We start from the raw sequence: 19,518 nt of genomic DNA on the forward strand, positions 1-19,518 counted from the left end.
CTGTGGACGGAGAGTCCATAGCGCTGCAGTCAACAAGCCACAATCCTAACACTGGAAAGCTGACAGAATGGCTCTCAAGTACAGCGTTGATGGTGCTAACTCGGATGCTGGAAGAAGTGAGGTCGCAAGAAATCGTGCTTCCTGTGTCAGAAAAGCAGTCCAGTACATCTGACGGAACGAATATGCGTCAGACTAACAGGACTGACAACAGCCAACGTCAGTCCATCATTCCTACTTTGACAAGGAATCCAACACAAAACTCAGTGATACCAGAAGATGGCGCTCAGAAGTCTCAGTCCACAAGGATAATCGCTGCAGCACTGATTAAACTCCAGATGGGCTTGCTGCGTGAAGCACTAGAACAATTTGCAGATGGCGCGCGTGCGGCTCGAGAGGTCGATGATTCAGCTTGGCACCTAAAGTCATTGGAAGGTATTCTTGTCTGTATGCTACTTCTGGCGTGGTCTGGTCAAAGCTTCAACATACCACACGATTGCTATCCTACAGGAAGAGGGCTTTCCAGTAGTAGCGCTATCCATAGCATAGCGGAAGCGAACAGAGCTGTATCAGACAAGTTTACTGGAAGCTCTACACACCAACTCCAAGCTTTGACGGCAATGTTGCCTGGCCTCCTAGCAACAATCATGAATTTGTACGACAAAGCGACTCTAGGGTATGACAGTACGTTTCCAGCTCTCCTTACGTGTGAAGCAAAAGTTCGGCTGTGCGAATTGCTCATCACAGTTCGAAAGCACAGGGGACTCCTCACCGACCAAGCGCTGAACGAGATAGTTGGTGGCCCACTGGTACTGGCTAGTACACCTGGTCTCGAACCTGCTACAGTAGCTCTTATCCTTCGAAGCTCATCACTCGGCAATGTACTCATCGAGACTATCAACGAAGCTCAAACACAGCTCTCGGTACAGTCAGCCTCCATGATATATCTGGCTGTGTGCCAGAGTCTGTCACAGCTCCGTCTTGAGCGAAAGCAGGGTTTCTTTCTCAAGGACATTCTGCAGAGACTACCTCCTATGTTGGTTGCGGCACGCAAGGCTGGTGCCATTGAAACAGGTGTCAATTCCTCACCTGGTGCACCACTCTTGCCTACACCGAATGACCGTAGTCAACAGCAGGTTGCACTTGCGATGCGTGCACTGCTCTATGTTGCGGCTCGAGTCTTCGGGCTGCCCAGCCCCACAGACCAACAGCAGCCAATAGACAGAAGCGAACTTCTTGCGGGTGCTCAAAAACGCCTCTCGTCATGGTTGGCAGTATTCACATCTGGTGATATTGCAACAAAATTGGAGGTACTTCGACTTTGTGTTCGTGTCAGCGATGCAGTACTGGATCTGATTGGAAGTATTGAGTTCATGTCTCTTGTCCTCTTCATCGTTCGACAGACAATCATAGTAAGCAAGGGCCTTGGCAATGCTGTTCCTCTGATAGCGAGTGAAGAGCAGGCCAGGCTAGCAAGTGGCATCTACAATGCCGTCACTACTGCGCAGAGGGTCGGCATGAAATCTATACAAGCCGACTATTGGGATGATTTTCTTGTTCAAGGAACCAAATTGTATGAGCACCCAAGTGCTGGAAAGCTCATACCACATTCCGCGCAGGACTTATCTCACACTACCAAATCAGGTACAGCCAAGAAAGACCCGTTCATCTACAATCCTTTCTCAGAAAACAGGTCGGTCAGTGGTCAATTAGTCCTAGTGAAGGATTGCGTCGCAAGCTTCGAAGTCTTGCTGCAGAACCCGCTAGAGATTGACATTGAGATTGAGAAGATCTCCTTGCTCACTGAAGGCTGTGCATTTGAACCACAATTTCATGGAGTCATCGTTGGACCTCTGTCACTGGAAGTATTCACTCTGACTGGAATACCCAAAGCAACAGGATCATTAAAGGTTATCGGCTGCAGAGCCAAAGTCAAGAACTGCACTGAGCGAGACTTTGCTATATTTGGGGGTACATGGAGACCACCACACATCGTTAAACGCAAACAGCTGTCGGACGTGCAAGTCGATCTGCCAGCAAGCACGATTCTTGAGCTGAAGGTCGAGAATCGCTTGCCACAATTACAAATCATTTCGACATCATTACTGCAACAGTCTTTGATGCTGTTGGACGGCGAAAAGAGCACCTTCACCATTACGCTGGAGAATACTGGAGATACTCCAGCGGATCTTGTACTCTTCAGTTATCAGGACTCTGTCTCGAAGCAGCTACAAGACGCTTTAGGGACCAAAGACCTCGTCCCGGCGGACACATATGAGCTTCAGCATCAGCTAAGTTCCCGACCAGCCATCAAAAGAGTTGCCCAGGATGGACCTGGTCACAATTCAGTATTTGTCGAGGCAATGTCAAAGCAGGATTTCGATTTCGAGATTCTCGGCAAGCCAGGTCTGACTGAGGTTTCGATTCTGATTGATTACGCATATTTGGGCAAACCAAGGAATGATATTGAAGGCACTTTTTACACGAGACAGATTCATTTCGTGATCAACGTTACAGTCAATGCGAGTGTCGACATGCCACGTTGCAACGTTTTGAGTATGCCGCCTAACAGCAATATTGACTTTAACTCCAACAGTGATAAGGATCTTCCACCTGAGGCCAGTCACAAGAACGAGGTCGCTAACGAGCCTCAATGTCTTCTTCAGCTCGACCTCCGCAGCATCTGGCAAACCTCAATAACAGCTACCGTCGAAACTTGCATACCCAACTCAAAAGACGAACTAAATGACCCCGAATGGCAAGTAGCAACCACTCTTACATTGCAACCAACACACACAGAGCGCGCCCTAGTCCTCATTCCTCGAATCTATGTTTCCGATCCTTTCGCTCCAATTCCAAGCCTTGACACGAAACGTCAATTCGTCGTCAGCGCCAGCAAAATCACTCTCGAAGCTGAATTAGCGTCTCGAGAAGCCTTCTGGTACCGCGAAGAACTCTGCAAGAGGTTACGAATAACCTGGAAGGAGGAACACGGGAAGCGTACTGGTGAAATTGATGTTCGAAAGGGCATTAGGTTTAGTGCGCGGATGATTGACGCGTTGAGAGTTGACCATGTTCAGATTTCTTTTGATGTGAAGGCTGTGCAAGATGATGATCAGGGTGCGGTTGTGCGGAACAAAGCATCGGAGTTCGAGGTTAAAAGGAATATTTTCGCGACGTTGGTTGTGAAGGTGCAGAATCTGACTCAGGAAGAACTGAAGTTATTATTGAGGTTGCAGCCAAGTCTGCATGGCCAGCCGCATAATGTCGCCATGGACCTGAGCAAGAAGTTTGTATGGTCTGGTGTTTTGCAGAGGGCACTGAGGGGTGCAATTCCACCTGGCGAATCTGTCGAAGCAGAGCTAGGAATTGTGCTTCTGGCAAGAAGTGTATATGAGATTAACGCGACGGTAGAGGAGGTGAAGTCCGCACGGAGGCAGGCGACGGAAAGTGGTTTGACCAGCGATAGGAGGATCTGGCATGCTCGTAGGCCCTGTTTGCTTCGTGCTGTGGATTAGATAGTTCTTCAGACAAACTTTGACGCCTCCACCAATCACAAAACCTTCGTGACTAGATCCAAAATCTCCAGAAACGTCTCTCTGCTCAGATCGACCTTCGCCAGACCCAGCCCCAGCATCAGCACTCGTGTCTCACTCGGGTCCTTCGTAGTAATCAGACTCGCCACCTGACTAGCATAGAGCTGAGCCTGCGTCTCTCGCTCGTTACCACCGGCACCGAGGAGTACACGTGGTTGAAAGCGCGTGACGGGTAATAAACTGTCTTCGTTCCCTGCTTGTGCAAGGTTGAAATGTGGATCGGATGTGGTTGGGTTGTCGGCGAGGAGGGGGACGGAGACCTAGTTAGGATGTGTTAGCAAGATAAAGAGGCGAGAATTGTTGTGGCTCTGGTATACCCATTGACCTAATCTGCCGTTTTGTGTGATGGTGATCATGATTTTGTCGGAGAAGGACATCGAGGTGATGTTTGTGAGGGTGTCGTTGATGGTAGCAGAGGCTTGGCGGGTTTGTGCTGGGTATGGTAGGGTCACTTGTGTTGGGTCTTCTTCCATTGTGTATGTTGCGAGGCCCATGGCCTGAATGAGAAGGAGTCGCTGGCGAACCTTCGGTCGATGGTGATCGTCGCGTAGACTGGAAATGACCAGGTGTCGATTTCTTGGTCAGACCTCTTGGGCAGTTTTCACAATGCGAGATATTGCGTATTTGCAAAATGATCTTGGCAAGGCTGAATTGATCTTAGCAGTGACTTCGCAATGAAAACGGATTAGAGTATTGTTTGAGAGATATATCTGATCACGGTTCAATTGGCAGGAGATTGCAATCGAATAAAATTGTTCTGCCAAGGCTGCACCAGGACCTGGAGTCGGAAGCATGGACAATGATGTGGGAAGACTCAGGAGAGCAAGCACAAGAGAACATGCAACGAATGGCATTTGCGAGCTGGAACCCATCCCCAATCCAGTCGCGAAGTCTAAGAACACCTGTTTCTATAGTATGGTATCATTGATTATCTTATCATTATTGCTCGAAAGCCCTTTTTGGCATTTGCACTTAGTTGTACTTGACCTCCTTGATGTGGTCCTCGTGGCAAAGTACGTATCTGTATCTTGCCTTGCCATTGTCCATATCCACAATTGCCTCGTTCGCCTTCTTCATTGGCACATTGTTGTTCCATGTCATTACGCCCTTATCGGCAAACAGCTTGAGCATATCGATGATATCCTGCGGCGAACCAGTCATGCTGCCCTGGATCGAAGCGCGCTTTGGAATCAACGAGAACATGTTGAAGCCGGGAATGGCATCCTCTGGTGCGCCGACATGAACGTATGTGCCTTTGAGCGCAAGTAGCTGCAGATACTTCTCGATAGGCATCTTGTGCGACGAAACCGTGCTGACGATTACGTCCAGAGTACCGGCGTTTTTCTCGGCCCAATCCTCGTCTTCTTCGGTGGCGATGAAATCAGTTGCGCCCATCTTGAAGGCGTCTTCCTTCTTAGTCGATGATCTGGAGATGGCGACTACCTTCTTGCAACCAAGTGCCTGTGCAGCACCCATAAGCGCGAAGTGACCAAGACCACCAATTCCAATAACACCAACTCTCGACTTTGAGTTTGCACCGTGCTGTATCAGTGGGTGGAAACCTGTACAAGTCAGTTTTGATTTACCGAAGAAAGTGTGATGGCTCACCTGTAATACCACCGCACAACATAGGTGCAGCCTTGTCAGATGGAATGGCATCTGGAATCTTGACCACGAACGAGTACTTCCCTCGCCAGTAGTCGGCATACCCGCCGTAAGATTTGCTGCCATCTGGCCATTTCGAGTTGAAAGTGTCTGTGCTGTATTTGCAATGGTGCTCCATCCTGGAATGGATCAGTTGAGATTCGTCGTTAGGGTTCAGGCGCAACTCACCCATCCGCGCAGGCTTCACAGTCACCCTGCTTGTTGTGGCAAGCACCACTCTGAGCACCAACACCGACCCGGTCACCAACCTTGATGCCCCCAGGTACCTGGCCGCCGACTCTAACCGCCTGACCTACGATCTCATGTCCGACACAGACTGGGTAGTCTGTTGGACCCCAGCCTGATCGTAGAGTGTGCAGATCACTGGCACAGATACCTTCTCTCCGTCAGTTGAGCCCTGACCACAAGTACAATATTACTCACCGCAATGTGTGATCTTTATATCGACGTCGGTCTCCTCAAAAGGCTTTGGCTCAAATCCTTGCCATACCATCTTGCCCTTGTCGGAGTCTTTGTCGAGACCCATCCATCCTTGAAACTTGTAATCTTGAGACATTGTGACAAATTGCGTGGTTTTGTGACCTGTTCTGAAAAGTGTTTACAGGTTTACGTGCAGGATTGAAATTTCGAAGTTTACAAACCAAACCTCTGCCTATAAGTGAGTCTTTAACACCGTCCATTGACACCACCAAAACAGAGCCCTTCAGGCTGGAGAAGGGTCGCATGACGTCTTCCACCTATCGTAGACTTTGAAATATGACGAAAGGATACAGTCAAATTTCGGCCGAAATAGAGCAATATTTAGTGCATACCGTCGGCTACTGTATGAACGCAAGGATGTGGAGTATGATATCGAATGTTACGCTTTTACTCTTGTCGGCACATGAGAAGACATCTGAAAAATCTTCAAATTGATGCTCCAATGCTTAGAAATTCTGGAAGATGTGTCCACAAATGCCCTCTTAAACCGATACATCGCTACCGATGCCGGGAGACACTCCACGATCAGCCAATGCATATTCCTGGTCATGAACAGGAAAGTTACCCAAAACATGCTGTAGAGTATCAGATTGAGAAAGTGGTAGGTTAGTCGTGTACCCTCACGTTTCCGTGCTGTTCAAGAGCAAGTTTTCCGGATACAATCCAAGGCACTGTCGGTGTCGACCTGTGCTGCGCTCTGTGCCTTTCGTTCGACTTCTTCTTCAGCACGTGAATGTGTGCAACCATTAATTTTATGAATCGTGAGGCGGCTCTGTTAGTGTTGCTCGTGCTATACGTCTCCTTCCGAACTTAGCTACATAATTTGCTTGAGTTAGTGGAGTATATAAGACTCAAGTAATCTATCAATGGAGATGTTACCGTATACATATATCTAGCTAAAGGTACAATATAGTGGTCTAGTTCTTTGAGATTGTCCTTTGGAGCAGGACCTAACCATTTTCGGGAAGTAGGTTAACTTCTATCTATAGCCGGAAGAGCTCCAATAGTACGAGATCTTGGCCGACGTTCTCGAGCATCGAAGTCAGCGCACATCTTGGAGTTTCGAGACTGTCATATTGGCTCAGCACAAAAATCTGCCTCAAATTCGCCACACGCGTCTGGATGGTGTAGTTGGTTATCACGTCGGTCTCATATACTACACGTATATATGAATTCAAGTTCTAACTTGAAGTTATCCGAAGGCCGCGAGTTCGAGTCTCGCTCTGGAGTAAGTTTATGCGAATCCTTCGAGAAGCAAACAAGTCTAACAAGTGTGTAGCATATCAATAGTTCCAGAAGAACTTTCATGATATCTTTTTTGCGCGCGGGGTGGGGGTTTTCAGCCTGTCTCGGCCTTGCCTTTTGGCATCTTCGCCCGGGTCTGTCCCGGAACGGTAGGGTCACACTTTCTGTCACCTATTTCCCCTGTTGATCACTGAGCTCTACCAACCTGTCCACAACTTCGAGCTCATGGAACAGAGCTGGAATAGAGATAGGATAGATGTGGGAAAGAGATAGAAAGGATGCCGATTAGCGACAGGACAGAGGTAAAACAATGATGGAACAAAGATAAAATAGAAGTATCGTAGAGGAAGAGTAGGACACATACCATCGACAATATTGTTCTCCTTTGACCCAAGAAGAGATTCAATCCCGATGCAAGGTTGTACGCTACAGGTGATACTGACCTTACCTATTGCCATCCTGAAAATAAATCCGTGATCACACTCAGCCAGAATGCCCAAGCATATCATCCTTCCAGTGAGTATCCAACATCATCCCTGCCCCTACCCATGTCTACAAGAGCCTGCCGCATAGTCTCTGCCCTCCTCTTCTTTCCCTCGTCTTGAACGTTGCTAAACTTCGCTTCCTCTTTCTCAATCCATGTCCCTACACCATGCTGCAAAACCTGCCTACTCCTTTCGTTACCATAGCCCTTCAATCCAACACTTCCGTGTAACGTCATCCGGCCCAACTCGTTCTTCTCATCAATGCCCTTGTATACACCTCGATGCAGGATATTTGAATCGTAAAATACAGCATCACCAGGTTGTAGCTTCACCACGATCTCGCTTTCGAGACCTGTTTGGTAAGGTGTTGCATCCCTCTCTTGCTGTGTACGAACTCGCCTGTGTGAGCCAGATATTACTATCAAACTCTCGTCGTCAAATAGCGCAATATTGTACTGAGCGTGCAATTGTCTTCCGCCAGGCGTTTTCGTCCTCAGCTCGTGTTCCTCTATATCTGGCGATACGTCAGGCCGTACATCATCTCTGTGCCAAGCTAATTCGAAGTCGTGACTCTTGGTCGGTGAGCACAATAGATTAAACAACTCCATCACCAGATCTTCATCGCTAACCGCTGCCCTGTCTTGGCCACTACTCTCTGTAGTAGTATCGTCAGGCTCTCCAAGCAATTCCCTAACCACACCTATGACCTCCTCACTAAAATAGATCTCGGCATACACATCTCGCAAACTCGTCAAGTTTGGATGTAATAAATGCTGCACGCCCCATATATTCAGATCAGGGTTGGGCGCTTTGAGATTCAGTTCAGGCCAGGGTGGATATTGTTTCGGCACAGTTCGCACATACGGCCAGAAAGTACCTGTCCGTGTCCTAGACACGAGATATTTGGACGTTGCTTGGGCTGCTAGGAGGAGATGAGGTGGTAGTAATTTCGGGATGTGGATGTAGCCCTGTTCATGAAGCTGGCGACGCAGAACCCCAGGAGTCTTGGAGGATTGATTCTGTGAGGTGTCGTCGCTAGTTAGCTTGGTTGGCACAGTTGGCGAGCTAGTCTGATGGAGTCTAGCAAGATCTGGTGGTGGACGGCTGGGTGCTTCGATTTCTGACATTTCTTGTTGTCAGTTTGTGGTTTTGCAAGGTCTTCGTAAGTCAAGTCGTTGATGTGTAAGGTTGTCGGATCAACCTCAATACTAGGTTAGTGCTCAGCTTCGAGTATTTGAGCTCACTCGATGATTGTAGATCTGGATGAGGATAGAGGTGGAGGTAGTCCAGAGGCTTCATAAATGGCTACACCGGACAAGACATTAACCCCGTTTTGTATCCTCCGCCGCCTACAGCGATATAGCAATATATGAAACGGATACACGATCACTTGGCTTCTAGTCCTGATAATGTCTTATACAGCTTTTGATGTAACCGCCTTAACACTTCGATATCTCTCTCTGCAAATTAAGAGTGAACCTGGTATTGCGCGTTTGCAAATCTACGGTGCCAGAGTCGAAAGTACGCGTTTTCCCCAGCCCGCACCCCGCACTACTCGACTAGGCTTTCGTCTTGGCACGTACCGGACAAAATGAAAGGAGGTGATTCTCACTTGCAATCCCTACACTTATTGCGTCCGGAACGTGCTTGGCTGATTTCATGCATCACGATGTTCTTTTGTGTTGCATTAGCACGCTTTATCATGATGTCCCATTCGTCAGCACCACCTATTACTCGGTTGAGCTATTCCTCGAGCAAGATTAAGCACACTAAATCATTGTTGTCTGCACGTCGACATTGACCGACTTACGACATGGTGACCACATATCATCGGCACAGTCTCTCGCTCGGTTGTTCATGCTACTGATGGCTCTCATCGCTTCCAGCTTTCGATGGACAATCACCGAGTCCCCTCCCTCTTGATCTGCACGATTTTAGCGTTCTCGGTGCTTCGTCGTTTTGGCACAAGATGCTTGTCCTCGATCGTGTCACGTCTTCTCAACTATCTTTCTTACAACGTGTGGAATCTACAGCGGTCAGAGGATTGATTGTCTTGCCTTCCTATAGTATCAGCGGCATTCAGACGCAATAGAGGTAGGCGACAATGAACTCGGTCCCTTCCTCCAGCTACTTGGGGCGTTGACCTTCGGTTTCACGCACCTCTTCGAAGACACGATCTTGTCAATCCTGCCTTTAAGCTTGCTGTTACTCGCGACGCCCATTCGCATCTTCCAATTATGGCGCGCATTGCGCAAAGTCGGATTTTCACCACTGAGGACAACCAGATTGGTCCGTGAGATGCAGTCTGTGCAGAGGCTAACTATCAGTTGATCTAATTTCCATTTATTGCTGATCATCTTCACGATTGTCCAAGTGATCAATCTGCGTATCTGGACGCTGCAACCCGCGTCCCAGACTCGTGCTTCGACTTCCGCGGCTGCGTTGCTGGTAATGGTGGCAGGGACTTTGTGCACTATCATTTTTTGAGCACAATCGAACCATACGTCCAAGTTTCCTCTTCAGTGCCTACGTTCTGCTAACACTGCCTATGGACGTTGCCAAGCCACGGACCTTGTGGATTCGTGCAGGCCAATCCTCGATATCCAGTGTCGCCTCAATATCCTTGGGGACGAAATCGCGTCGGCCTCCTAACCCATCGTCAACAACGCAGGCGGCCTCGATGCCCAAATCCACCCAGACAAGCAATTCTTCCATGGCCAAAGACAATTCTTCTGCGTCGCACGCGCAATCGCTAATCGCGCTTATTCCCGCACCCTGATCCTTGATGAAACGACCGCGAGCGTCGATACTGCGACTGATGCGGTCGTGCAGCGGATCATCAGGGAGGAATTCCGGGGGTTTACGATCATTGCTGTGGCGCATCGATTGCAGACTGTGGTGGAGTTCTATAGGTTTTTGGTGATGGATCGGGGACGGGTTGTGGAGGGTGGTGGGCCGAAGGAGTTGTTGGCGGATCAGGCGAGTTGGTTTAGGAGGTTGTGGGATGCGCAGCAGGGGGGTCAATGAAGGAAGAGACAGGCGGATTGTACGGATCGGGCTGCTTGGAAGATTCTGATACTCAGCAGCGAGTCTGCTAAGGTGACTTGGTAGTTATATGTGGGCTGGTATCGAGCCGCATTGGGTACAGTTGTGGCACATGACGACCTTTCTCACAGAGTTGAACTCTACGCATGACTCGATCGTCTGCAGTGGTGTGAGAAGAAGTCTGATGTAAAGGTCACACAGATCTCATGAAGGTCGATGTATCGTGCAATATGTACTCATTCAAAAGAAAGATACCTAGATTTTTGACCTGTGGATATCTTGCAGCAAGAAAAAGAAAAGAAAAACACCCCTGTGCCATGTGTCGACCTCCCTGTGCCCAAACCATGTACTTTTCCGGCATCCAATAGCCATTGCGTAATAGCAGATATTTATGTTTCCTCTTTTCGTAAATCATAGCAGCCCTGCTTCCCAGCATTATGTTATATTCAGGTCCAAACCAGAATCCGAAATTCTCGTTGCGATCATCACAACTCCTTTTTTCCTTGTTACTCACTTGTCAGCCAATTTTTTGTTGGCCTGACTTTGCATTCTTTTCAGCACTTCCTTGTGTGCATCGATCATTCCCTGTGTTCTCATAGTTTGATCTAGAGCAGCCTCCTGTCTGGCTCTCTGGTGCTTTTGCTGCTCTTTGCGTGTTTTCTCTGTCTGATAGTCTAGCATCTGCTGGCTATATGGATTTGGAGCCATGGTTTGTGGAAAACCTTGTGTATTTTGTGTTTGTCCAAGCTGCATTCGCCAATCAGCCAGCATGTTCTCCCGTCGTGATTCGTTGGTGTTGTTGCGTTGTAGTGGTTGATGAGATTTTGAGCCATAATCAGTCAGACGTGTTTCTGAACGTAGGGCTGTTGGGTGGTGACCATCGTATGGAGAATTGCTTCGTGCCGCATATCCTTGATTATCAAAACTGCCTTGGGCCGCACTGGGGCTGCGTGTGAACGCGGATGGATACTGCTGCTTGCTTGACCCGTTAGAGCCAGAACGTGTCAGGTCGATCTGCGAAGAGCTTTGCGATGTGTAGAAATGTTGATAGGGTCCTATATTGTTCATGTTTGGTGAGGCCCGTTTTGGGGCGTAGAGTTTGGGCACAAAGTCTGTCACAGCATTCTCATCGATAGTGCTGTGCTGAATGACGCTAGCCTGTCTTTGTAGGGGATTTGATATCCTCCGAGTCTGTTTGGCCTGGTGTGGCTGTTCTGTGGCTGCTTGTTGTACCGGGTCAGTAAACGATCGTCGAGGAGGACTTCTAGTAGAAGCATCCGATGCCACCCTGGAGAGACTAGTATCTTTGTGTAGTTGGGCGAGGGGTGTTGTCAGTAGTTCGTGCTCAGACGTTGGTGTGGAAGTGATTGATTTTGCTGCCTGGAGGTCGGTATCTACCTTCAAGTCTAAGGGAGGAGCAGGAGCAGTTTTAGGAGACTCCAATTTCGTGGAAGACTCTATGCTCGAGTTCTGTATCGGTGTAGTAGCCACGAGGCGCATTGCTGCTTCGTTGTCACGAACAACTGCTGATTCTGGCTCTTCATATATGGGTGCATCGGCTGTGGCGATATGCTTTGCCCATTCGTTTGTGCGGTACGACATGACGACGTTCGATGTCTGGCTCGGCACGCGCTGTAAAGCATCTCTTGTCAAATTCTCATTGATGGAGGTCTGATTTGTATCGCCTGCAGACCTTCCTGACAGATCTAAATCAAACCCATGAACTTTGACATCAGGCAATCGGACAATTGCTTCTGGATCAGCTTCGAACGACTCCGACAGCGCAGACGGTGAAGATGGAAGTCCGGCTTGCAACTGTTCGGTAAAACTAAAGTTCTGTGAAGGCGAGATAACTATCTGTGGTGGTCGACTACCGTATCGCACGAGTTCATCGAACTCGAGGGGTTGCAGATCCAACTTCTCGTTTTCTTCATCTAATGTTGCTGCCACAGATGATGCACGACTGCGTGTTGCGATGCTTGTGGGTCTTACTAGTGCTTCTTTGGATTCCGTGCGGTGTTCATGCAGTGATTTATCGTGGTCCATCGGGCTTCTCGACCGGAGCGATTGAATTGAGCGTCTCCTCAGATCGTTCAAAAGTTCCAACGATTTGCGCTTCTTAGGACGTGCCTCTGCTTCCCCAACTTGCAGTCTGTGTGCGGTCTTGTTGGAAGCTGGCTTAGAATTTTGTGGTCGCAGTGACAATATAGACTCGTCTTGTAGCATGCTCTCCCTGGATGGGTTCTTAGTCAATTCGTGTTGTTCTATCCTGGGTGATTTTGGCGAGTCACGCCCGAAGCCGAAGTCTTCTGTATCAAGACGTGGTAGGAGCCCTTCCGATCCTGTCACATCGACGACTGATCGGTGTTTGTGATCTCTCTTTTCCAAGCCACGATCTTCTTCCTCCACTTCCTGGATAGGGTGGACTGGAATGTTACTCTGCCTCTTACTTTTGGAGCTGTATAGCTGCTTGTTAGGATTTGCTGCCATTGAGGTCATTTCTAAACTTTCTTTTGACCCCAGGTGTTCGTTCGACCCAATCTCGGTTATAGAAGAACTCGCAAAAGCCTTCTCATCTCCGTGAGCTTCAGACCATGTAGTTGTACCATTTCCTATATCCCGTCGATCATCATAACGTCTTTCCCATTCACTTCTGTCACGATCATTCTGTCGCTCTAGATGACGACCCAGAGCCTCCTCAACAGCATTTCGACGTCTTTCGTCTTCCACTACGGCAGCTTCACGTGCTTTCTGTCGAGTCTGAACGACTTTCCAGAGCCTGATTTGCGAGATGACACCGAAGATGGTCGCAATGACGATGATGGCAATCTCGACCCGTATGGCGCGGGTGACCGGGTATGTATTGGTGTCCAAGGGAAACAAGTCATCATTCAGATCCCATAGGTAGACCCAGAATTCCTTCAAACCACCTTTTGAAAAGCAATCGATACCTAATACCAGTGCAGTCGCGCCGGCAAATGAAGTAGAAAATATCAGACCATAAGGTCGAGTGTAATGACTGAACGACGTTGACCAGCAAACAAGGCAGAAGACTGCGATGAAAATTGCTTTACCGCTCGTGCTTGTGACGAGGCCACCAGCCTTGAGAGTCAAGAACCACATGCTCAGACAGAAGCCTCCAAGCAGACACCCAAGACCTTCGGTCATCTCCTTGAAAACAAGTGCTCCGCCACCGAAAATCAATCCAGACATAAAAACTCCGACGAAGTAGGCGCCTTGAAGTGCATTGTTGATTGGAGGATTAACCACATAAATGATCAGAACCACGACTGCTACACTGGCCAGATAAGCTGTTGATAGGAAGACATGTATCCATTGGTTTTTGACCCCAATGACTCCGTAGACAACACCAGTGAGTACAAGGAAAACGCCTGCGATTGACAAAGCTGGGGTAATGTGAGGAGGCAGTGGAAGTGCTTGAGCTGAGTCATCTTGGGCGGAAGTGCCATTTGTTGAAGGTGTGGCAGTAGTGGTAGGTATGATACTTGTAGATGAAGCGATTGCATCCGAGACCGTCGGTGATGGTGTTTGTGTTGTTGCGACCGAGTCTCTTGCACTGGCCGTGGTATCAGTGGTAGCTTCGGATGTCCTTGAGGAGCGGATGGTACTCTCGCTTGCGCTTGATGATGGGTTTTGTGGGTTGGCGAGCAGCGTGGTTGAGACAGAAGCCGAGCCTGAGAGAGTCGGAAGCAGCGAGTCGGTGCTGTCCTGGCGTATAGCAAGATGCTCGTTTCTGAATACCACATTGGCCAGAGTCGATCCCAACAGATAGCTCAGACAAACTGTCACATGGTTGAAGCGCATTTTGGCAAACCCGTCTGTGTCTGTCCTTCTGTAGGTAGGTGCGTTGCGTTACCAAGGTCCAGCCATGAAGCTGCACGTTTGCGGGAGGAAAGGACTGATTGCTGGTCTTATTGACGCAGTCACGATAAGAGACATGAAACGAGAGACTAGATGTACGGTACATGGAAAATGCTCGACAGCAGCATCAGAAAATTGGGGTCCAGCATCGCAAGACCGTGATGAAGTCCAGCCCACTGTTGGGATCGTCGGATACCCATGACATGCTCACATGCTGGCAGTTGCATAGAGACCTAGCAGGGATATTGGAACCCCCGTTTGTGCTGGTTGTGGGGTGAGTTCAGAAGAGAAGACGAGTTGCGGCTCATTAGTGCCATCTGGCGCGTGTTGTATGGTCAGAACACAACGAGAATCTTTGACTGACCCTGCCGACCTACCGAGCTGTGACAAGTTCAGGTTCAGCCTCGAGGTGTGTTCTGGGACGAAGTTAACCAAGTGTCGACGCCACGAACTCAAATTGGTCGACTGAAATAGACTTTGGGGAGATTTCCTGCCACGAAGGAGATTGATTGGCGGCAAGCTTATCGAAAAGAGGTAAGACTGGACAGCCCATTCTCGCCAATGCTTAGGACATTCGTGTAGCTCCAGATCTGTGCAGCTGCCTTGCTGAAATGCATGCCTTGCAGGAGTAGCTGCAGATTCCTTATCCGTGAATTCCTCTAGAAACCATGATATCTTATCTTCGGAACAACGTTTACCACGTCAATCATTCTCGTACCCCTCCTTCAGCATGAACACGCCAGAAAAGTAGAGGTCACTCCTATTGAGCAGGTATTGTGAAGATCAACACTTCTGGGAGATTAGCAGAGAGCATGATTCGAACTAGAGAAGCCAATTCAAACAAACAATTTGAGAAGTCGCGCAGCCAAGCTCCTGCTGGCAACATGGCCGACCCACTTAATCAACTTTCAGGCTCGGGGGATTTTTTAGTGTCCCTCATGGCCCGATCGCGCCCGGAGAACAATCCCTGCCACCAAGTACATCTGTATCGTACAACGCGAACATGCTACTGATTTCGTTTTGTGGCAGATACTGATTTCCACATGGCATTGCATTCTGTTGTGAGTGGTTCGCAGGTCACTGCCTATCGATACTGTTTCAGCTCAGACACGAAAACTGCAACGCTAATTGGTAAAGTATCGTCAAACGCAGGACAAGACATGACTCGTCCGCTTAGAAAACGACAAAATGAGACATGGTCCTCGCAATCCTTTCACATAGGTTTAATGCCCATCATTCTTGTGTCGCTCCAGATTTCGCTGCAGTGACTCGAGTCTTTCTTGGGTCACTCGAACGGCTTCTTCCATCTCTTTGACAGTCATCTTCTCCTCCCTTAGCCGAGTCTGCATGTTCCTGCTCTTCAACAATTTCTGCCGCTTTTGGAACTTCTGCTTGTTATCTTTCTTCTGTGCGTCATTGCTTTGCAACGACTCGCGAAGCACCATGCCATCAATACTAGCACGGTCTTCTAACCAGCCCCACAACTCGTTTTCTTCGCGACGCCAAAGGTCGTCATAGTACAAACCACGTTCAGCCTTTCCTAGGAGAGCTAGAGAAGACCTTGAGCTAGTTCCTCGGAACCACATCCACAACACCATCATTGTAAGGACGGCCACCACAATATTCGTTTGCACAAATGGTTTTACGGGTGCGACAATAGGGTTGAGCATTGGCCTGAGAAATTCAATCGGACCCCAATTTTCGTCCTTTTTGCTCTCTGCTTGAGCCGACTCGCTCTTGTCTCTCTTGGAGCTTCTGCGTTTCTTCTTACCGTTCTTCAGCACTTTACTGCCAGCTGTCGTTGCTCTCGATCGGCCAAGCGCGGCTTTGATGGTCTTGATCAGGTCGTCACCATACTGTTGTTGTCCATCAAGCGCGCCCTTTTCAATTGGATTTTTGAGCCAGGACTTTGCCGTCCATTCGATCGTCATGTTCATCTGAAATCTTGTGGCGTTGCCTGGAGCCCAGGTAAGACAATACTTGGTTTTCGTGCTGAAGGCACTGCCGCTTGGCACATCGGGTGTTGCGGTCGTGCATGAAACACTAACCGCCTTCTCAAGGTCGAACATATCAAGCACTTCCGTTGTGATACAGGTTGTCTGCTTCGGGCCAATACTACCTCCAAGTGGCTTGACGTATTGATACTTTCTTGATTTGTTCTCGTTGTCCAGGCCCTTTTTGTCGTCCTCCATCTGAAGATCCTGTGCTTTGCTGACACCATCAACCAGGAATTTTCTCATGAAAGTGGTCGATTGGGTACCATATAGTAGAGTGTATATCCTGCCTAGTGGTGCCTGGATTACTTCATCCTTGATAATCTTGTCGTAATGAGTGGCAGTGTCAGCACATTCTGTGGGTGCATGGGTGGCTGGCCCTGGAAAATCCGGAACGCTGTCCGCTGTTGCGACGATCGGTGCAACAGAACTAGTTGCATCACCACTTGCGGGAGCAACAGATGCTGCCATGATTGGCCCAGAACCTATGTCTTTACCACCAGAGGGCTTTCGACTCAGGCTCTTAGCCTCTTGATACTCCTGTTCACCTAGGCTATCGGTATCGCCAACGCTTTGGTCATCGTCGTCGTCCTCTGAGTCCGTCTCTTCAGTGGAATCGCCGCTTGCTGGTGCGTCACCTGCTTCGTCGTTGATTGCGGCATTCTCAGCACTGGCCATCTCTGCGGCTAGTTTCTGACCGTTCATGCTCTTCTCGAAGCTGTCGGGATGGCTGACACGCCATATTCCTATCATGAGGTCGTAGGTGGCCTCCCTGCTGAGCAGACTCCGAAATGTGTGGCGAGCATGGAGTGTCTGTACAGCGATGGCATTTGGAATGACAATGGCTGTGTTCTCTTTTTCAATGCTAACTACTTCTTCAAATGAGATAATCAAGGTAGTGACCCAACCTAGAATATTGCTTGAGAAGCATATGTGACCTTCGGAAATATAGATCCTGCCAGCTAGCAGGATTTCTTTTTGCAAAGCGCAACTGTAGTCCTCAATGAGAAAGTCATCCTCTGGGACGCTGCGAAACTGCTGATGAAAAGCACGGTTTCTTGGCTTTGGAGCAATTGCAAAGCCGGACAGTTTTGAAGCTGCGGTTGCGTTGGTTAATGTCGTGGTGCTTGCGCCCATCATACCACCCGCTGTTGACTGGGCGGTAGTCACTGACGAACCCCTACTCCTATGATCATGGAGCTTGCTGCGTACACTATTAGTGCGTTTGACTCCATTCGTTTCACCCTCGAAGATACTACCGTTTGGCGGGGTGAGTGCACCTGTCGCAGAGTCAAATGTGGAAGCGGGCCTGACGGAAGCGACAGGGTCAGAGATTTCGGCGATTGGAGTCGCTTCTCCTGACTTGCTGGGTTTTTCATATGCCTGTGACACAGCCCGCTTGGCTAGGAGGTCTTCCATTCTCGCAGCCATATCATCCTTCACACTCGCAGCATGTTCCGATCGGGATGGGGATGGAGCTCTCTTATCGACTTTCTCTTCGATGCCAAGATGACTGAGGTTGAGGTCACCGGATCCTAAAGTATCTACGGCAAGCTCTTTTTTCAATTCTTGAGGCAGCCTTTCCAAGTTGGGAGCGGCTACTTCCTTTTCTTTAGGTGGAGTGTCTGTAGGTTTTGTTTTACTGGAATCACTCGAGGTAGTGCCTGCACGGCTTCGGTTTTGATTGGTCAAGTTAGTAATTGACGTTGCTGCATTTTGAGCAGCTGAAACCCAGGACGAGAAGAAGCCGTTGCCAGAACTGACATTCCGAGAGCCTGATGTTCCAGAAGACAAGGTAGGTGTTTTGACCTCTTCGATGGTGGGGGTGAGAGGAGGGATAGTCGAAGTCGAGAGCTTGCTCTTCTGGTGCATGGCACCTGAATGTGAGCGTACGCGTCTGTGGCCATTGCTCTGCACGGCAGTCGTGTTCTGCTCTGGCCACGATCCCCCAGCGTAATCAGGTTTGGGTGAAGTGTGCAGGGTCTTTCTGTTCTCGGGATCGGTTGGTGTGGGAGGCGTTATTGTTGTGGTCGGATTGTGGAAAATAGAGCCAGGTGGTGTCCTAGGTTGAGGAGTGTCAACTTGTAGTGGTGGCACAGTAGGTCTGGATACAGGCGCAGCGACGAGGGTTTGTGCTCTTAGAGGAGAAGGGGCTCGAGCCTCTGGATCATTCGAAAGTCGTCTTTCTCCAAAACCCGTACTGCTCCTGTCTAAGTCTGCGCCGTCATGAGCAGGCACAGTCGTGGCCAGGTCTATATCTCGACGCTCCGGACTGACTCTCGGACTCTTGCCAGTCTTTGCGAAAACGTCCCTAAATCTCCTTGCAGGAGACTTGCCTCTTAGTTGACTGGAATCGAAACCTGGCTTTAGCGTGTTTGCCTTGTCTGTCAGATTTGCAAATTTGGGTAATGAGGGAACTTCAACGCGTGGGGGTGATTTTGGCGAAGTCGGAACACTTATGGGTGTTGGGTGAGATTCAGCGATTGAAGGAAATTGTTCTGGAGACGGGTTGCGGGAGGAATGTTCCTCATTACTGCCAACTGTAGTGGTCATGATGAGTGGGGATGAAGTTGTCAGATAGCCAGCGTGCGAGTCATGACTAATAAGAGAGGGTCGAGACTCGATATCTGAGTCGACTGTGACGAGACTGCTGCGGCTGCGATTCAAAGTGGATGGTCTCGCAACTGGGCTTACACCAGGAGCTTGTGAGTCGGGGGTCGGAGCGGGTTGACGGCCTCTAGCAACCTCCTCGTCAGCGATTCGTTGTAGTTCTTCCTCTCTGATCCTTTTGCGTTCTCGCTTAGCATGCCCAGGCACCAGCTTTTTCACACCACCACTGGTGCTGGATCTCGTGCTTCCATCGCGGCTCGGGCTGCGTCGACTTTGAACCGAGGGGGGTTTGGCAAGACCTAGCGACTCAATCGAACCGTGGAGGCTAGTTGTACCGTTTTCACTCTGAACGTCTGACGAGCGTCGACGGCCGCCCGTAAGCACTTTGCTCAATCGTTTTCGTGGAGGGGAGGGTGGAGGCGGCGATAAGGGCAGGCTCTGTGCAGAGCTGGTCGCCATGTAGGCAGGTCAAGCTCGATGCTATGGTGATGTTGCTCACGCGACAGCTTGCTGAGCACG

General features: G+C 49.3%; 7 protein-coding genes and 1 non-coding gene across 8 annotated transcripts; 2 read left to right on the forward strand and 6 right to left on the reverse strand.

Annotated features, from left to right (window-relative positions):
- Positions 1-644: 644 nt before the first annotated feature.
- LTR64_005486 (uncharacterized protein) lies at positions 645-3,515 on the forward strand (the record flags this gene model as incomplete). Its single annotated transcript, XM_064899825.1, has 2 exons — positions 645-681; positions 745-3,515. The coding sequence occupies 2 exons, from the start codon at positions 645-647 to the stop codon at positions 3,513-3,515; spliced, it is 2,808 nt and encodes a 935-aa protein (XP_064753137.1).
- A 35-nt stretch (positions 3,516-3,550) lies between these two features.
- On the reverse strand, positions 3,551-4,087 carry LTR64_005487 (uncharacterized protein; the record flags this gene model as incomplete). Its single annotated transcript, XM_064899826.1, has 2 exons — positions 3,551-3,853; positions 3,911-4,087. 2 exons carry the CDS (start codon positions 4,085-4,087, stop codon positions 3,551-3,553), a joined length of 480 nt encoding a protein of 159 aa, XP_064753138.1.
- A 478-nt stretch (positions 4,088-4,565) lies between these two features.
- Positions 4,566-5,814, reverse strand: LTR64_005488 (uncharacterized protein; the record flags this gene model as incomplete). Its single annotated transcript, XM_064899827.1, has 4 exons — positions 4,566-5,155; positions 5,202-5,377; positions 5,427-5,634; positions 5,682-5,814. The coding sequence occupies 4 exons, from the start codon at positions 5,812-5,814 to the stop codon at positions 4,566-4,568; spliced, it is 1,107 nt and encodes a 368-aa protein (XP_064753139.1).
- Positions 5,815-6,854: 1,040 nt separating this feature from the next.
- LTR64_005489 lies at positions 6,855-6,968 on the forward strand. The gene has a single exon. It is a non-coding gene; the product is annotated as a tRNA-Met (tRNA).
- A 520-nt stretch (positions 6,969-7,488) lies between these two features.
- Positions 7,489-8,595, reverse strand: LTR64_005490 (uncharacterized protein; the record flags this gene model as incomplete). Its single annotated transcript, XM_064899828.1, has 1 exon — positions 7,489-8,595. One exon carries the CDS (start codon positions 8,593-8,595, stop codon positions 7,489-7,491), a length of 1,107 nt encoding a protein of 368 aa, XP_064753140.1.
- Positions 8,596-9,994: 1,399 nt separating this feature from the next.
- LTR64_005491 (uncharacterized protein) lies at positions 9,995-10,351 on the reverse strand (the record flags this gene model as incomplete). Its single annotated transcript, XM_064899829.1, has 1 exon — positions 9,995-10,351. One exon carries the CDS (start codon positions 10,349-10,351, stop codon positions 9,995-9,997), a length of 357 nt encoding a protein of 118 aa, XP_064753141.1.
- A 672-nt stretch (positions 10,352-11,023) lies between these two features.
- Positions 11,024-14,338, reverse strand: LTR64_005492 (uncharacterized protein; the record flags this gene model as incomplete). Its single annotated transcript, XM_064899830.1, has 1 exon — positions 11,024-14,338. One exon carries the CDS (start codon positions 14,336-14,338, stop codon positions 11,024-11,026), a length of 3,315 nt encoding a protein of 1,104 aa, XP_064753142.1.
- Positions 14,339-15,618: 1,280 nt separating this feature from the next.
- LTR64_005493 (uncharacterized protein) lies at positions 15,619-19,458 on the reverse strand (the record flags this gene model as incomplete). The annotated part of the gene is made up of 1 exon (XM_064899831.1): positions 15,619-19,458. The coding sequence occupies one exon, from the start codon at positions 19,456-19,458 to the stop codon at positions 15,619-15,621; it is 3,840 nt and encodes a 1,279-aa protein (XP_064753143.1).
- Between the last annotated feature and the right edge of the window lie 60 nt (positions 19,459-19,518).

This window comes from Lithohypha guttulata (assembly GCF_036872675.1).
Source record: "Lithohypha guttulata strain CCFEE 5908 chromosome Unknown scaffold_4, whole genome shotgun sequence".
NCBI lineage: Eukaryota > Fungi > Ascomycota > Eurotiomycetes > Chaetothyriales > Trichomeriaceae > Lithohypha > Lithohypha guttulata.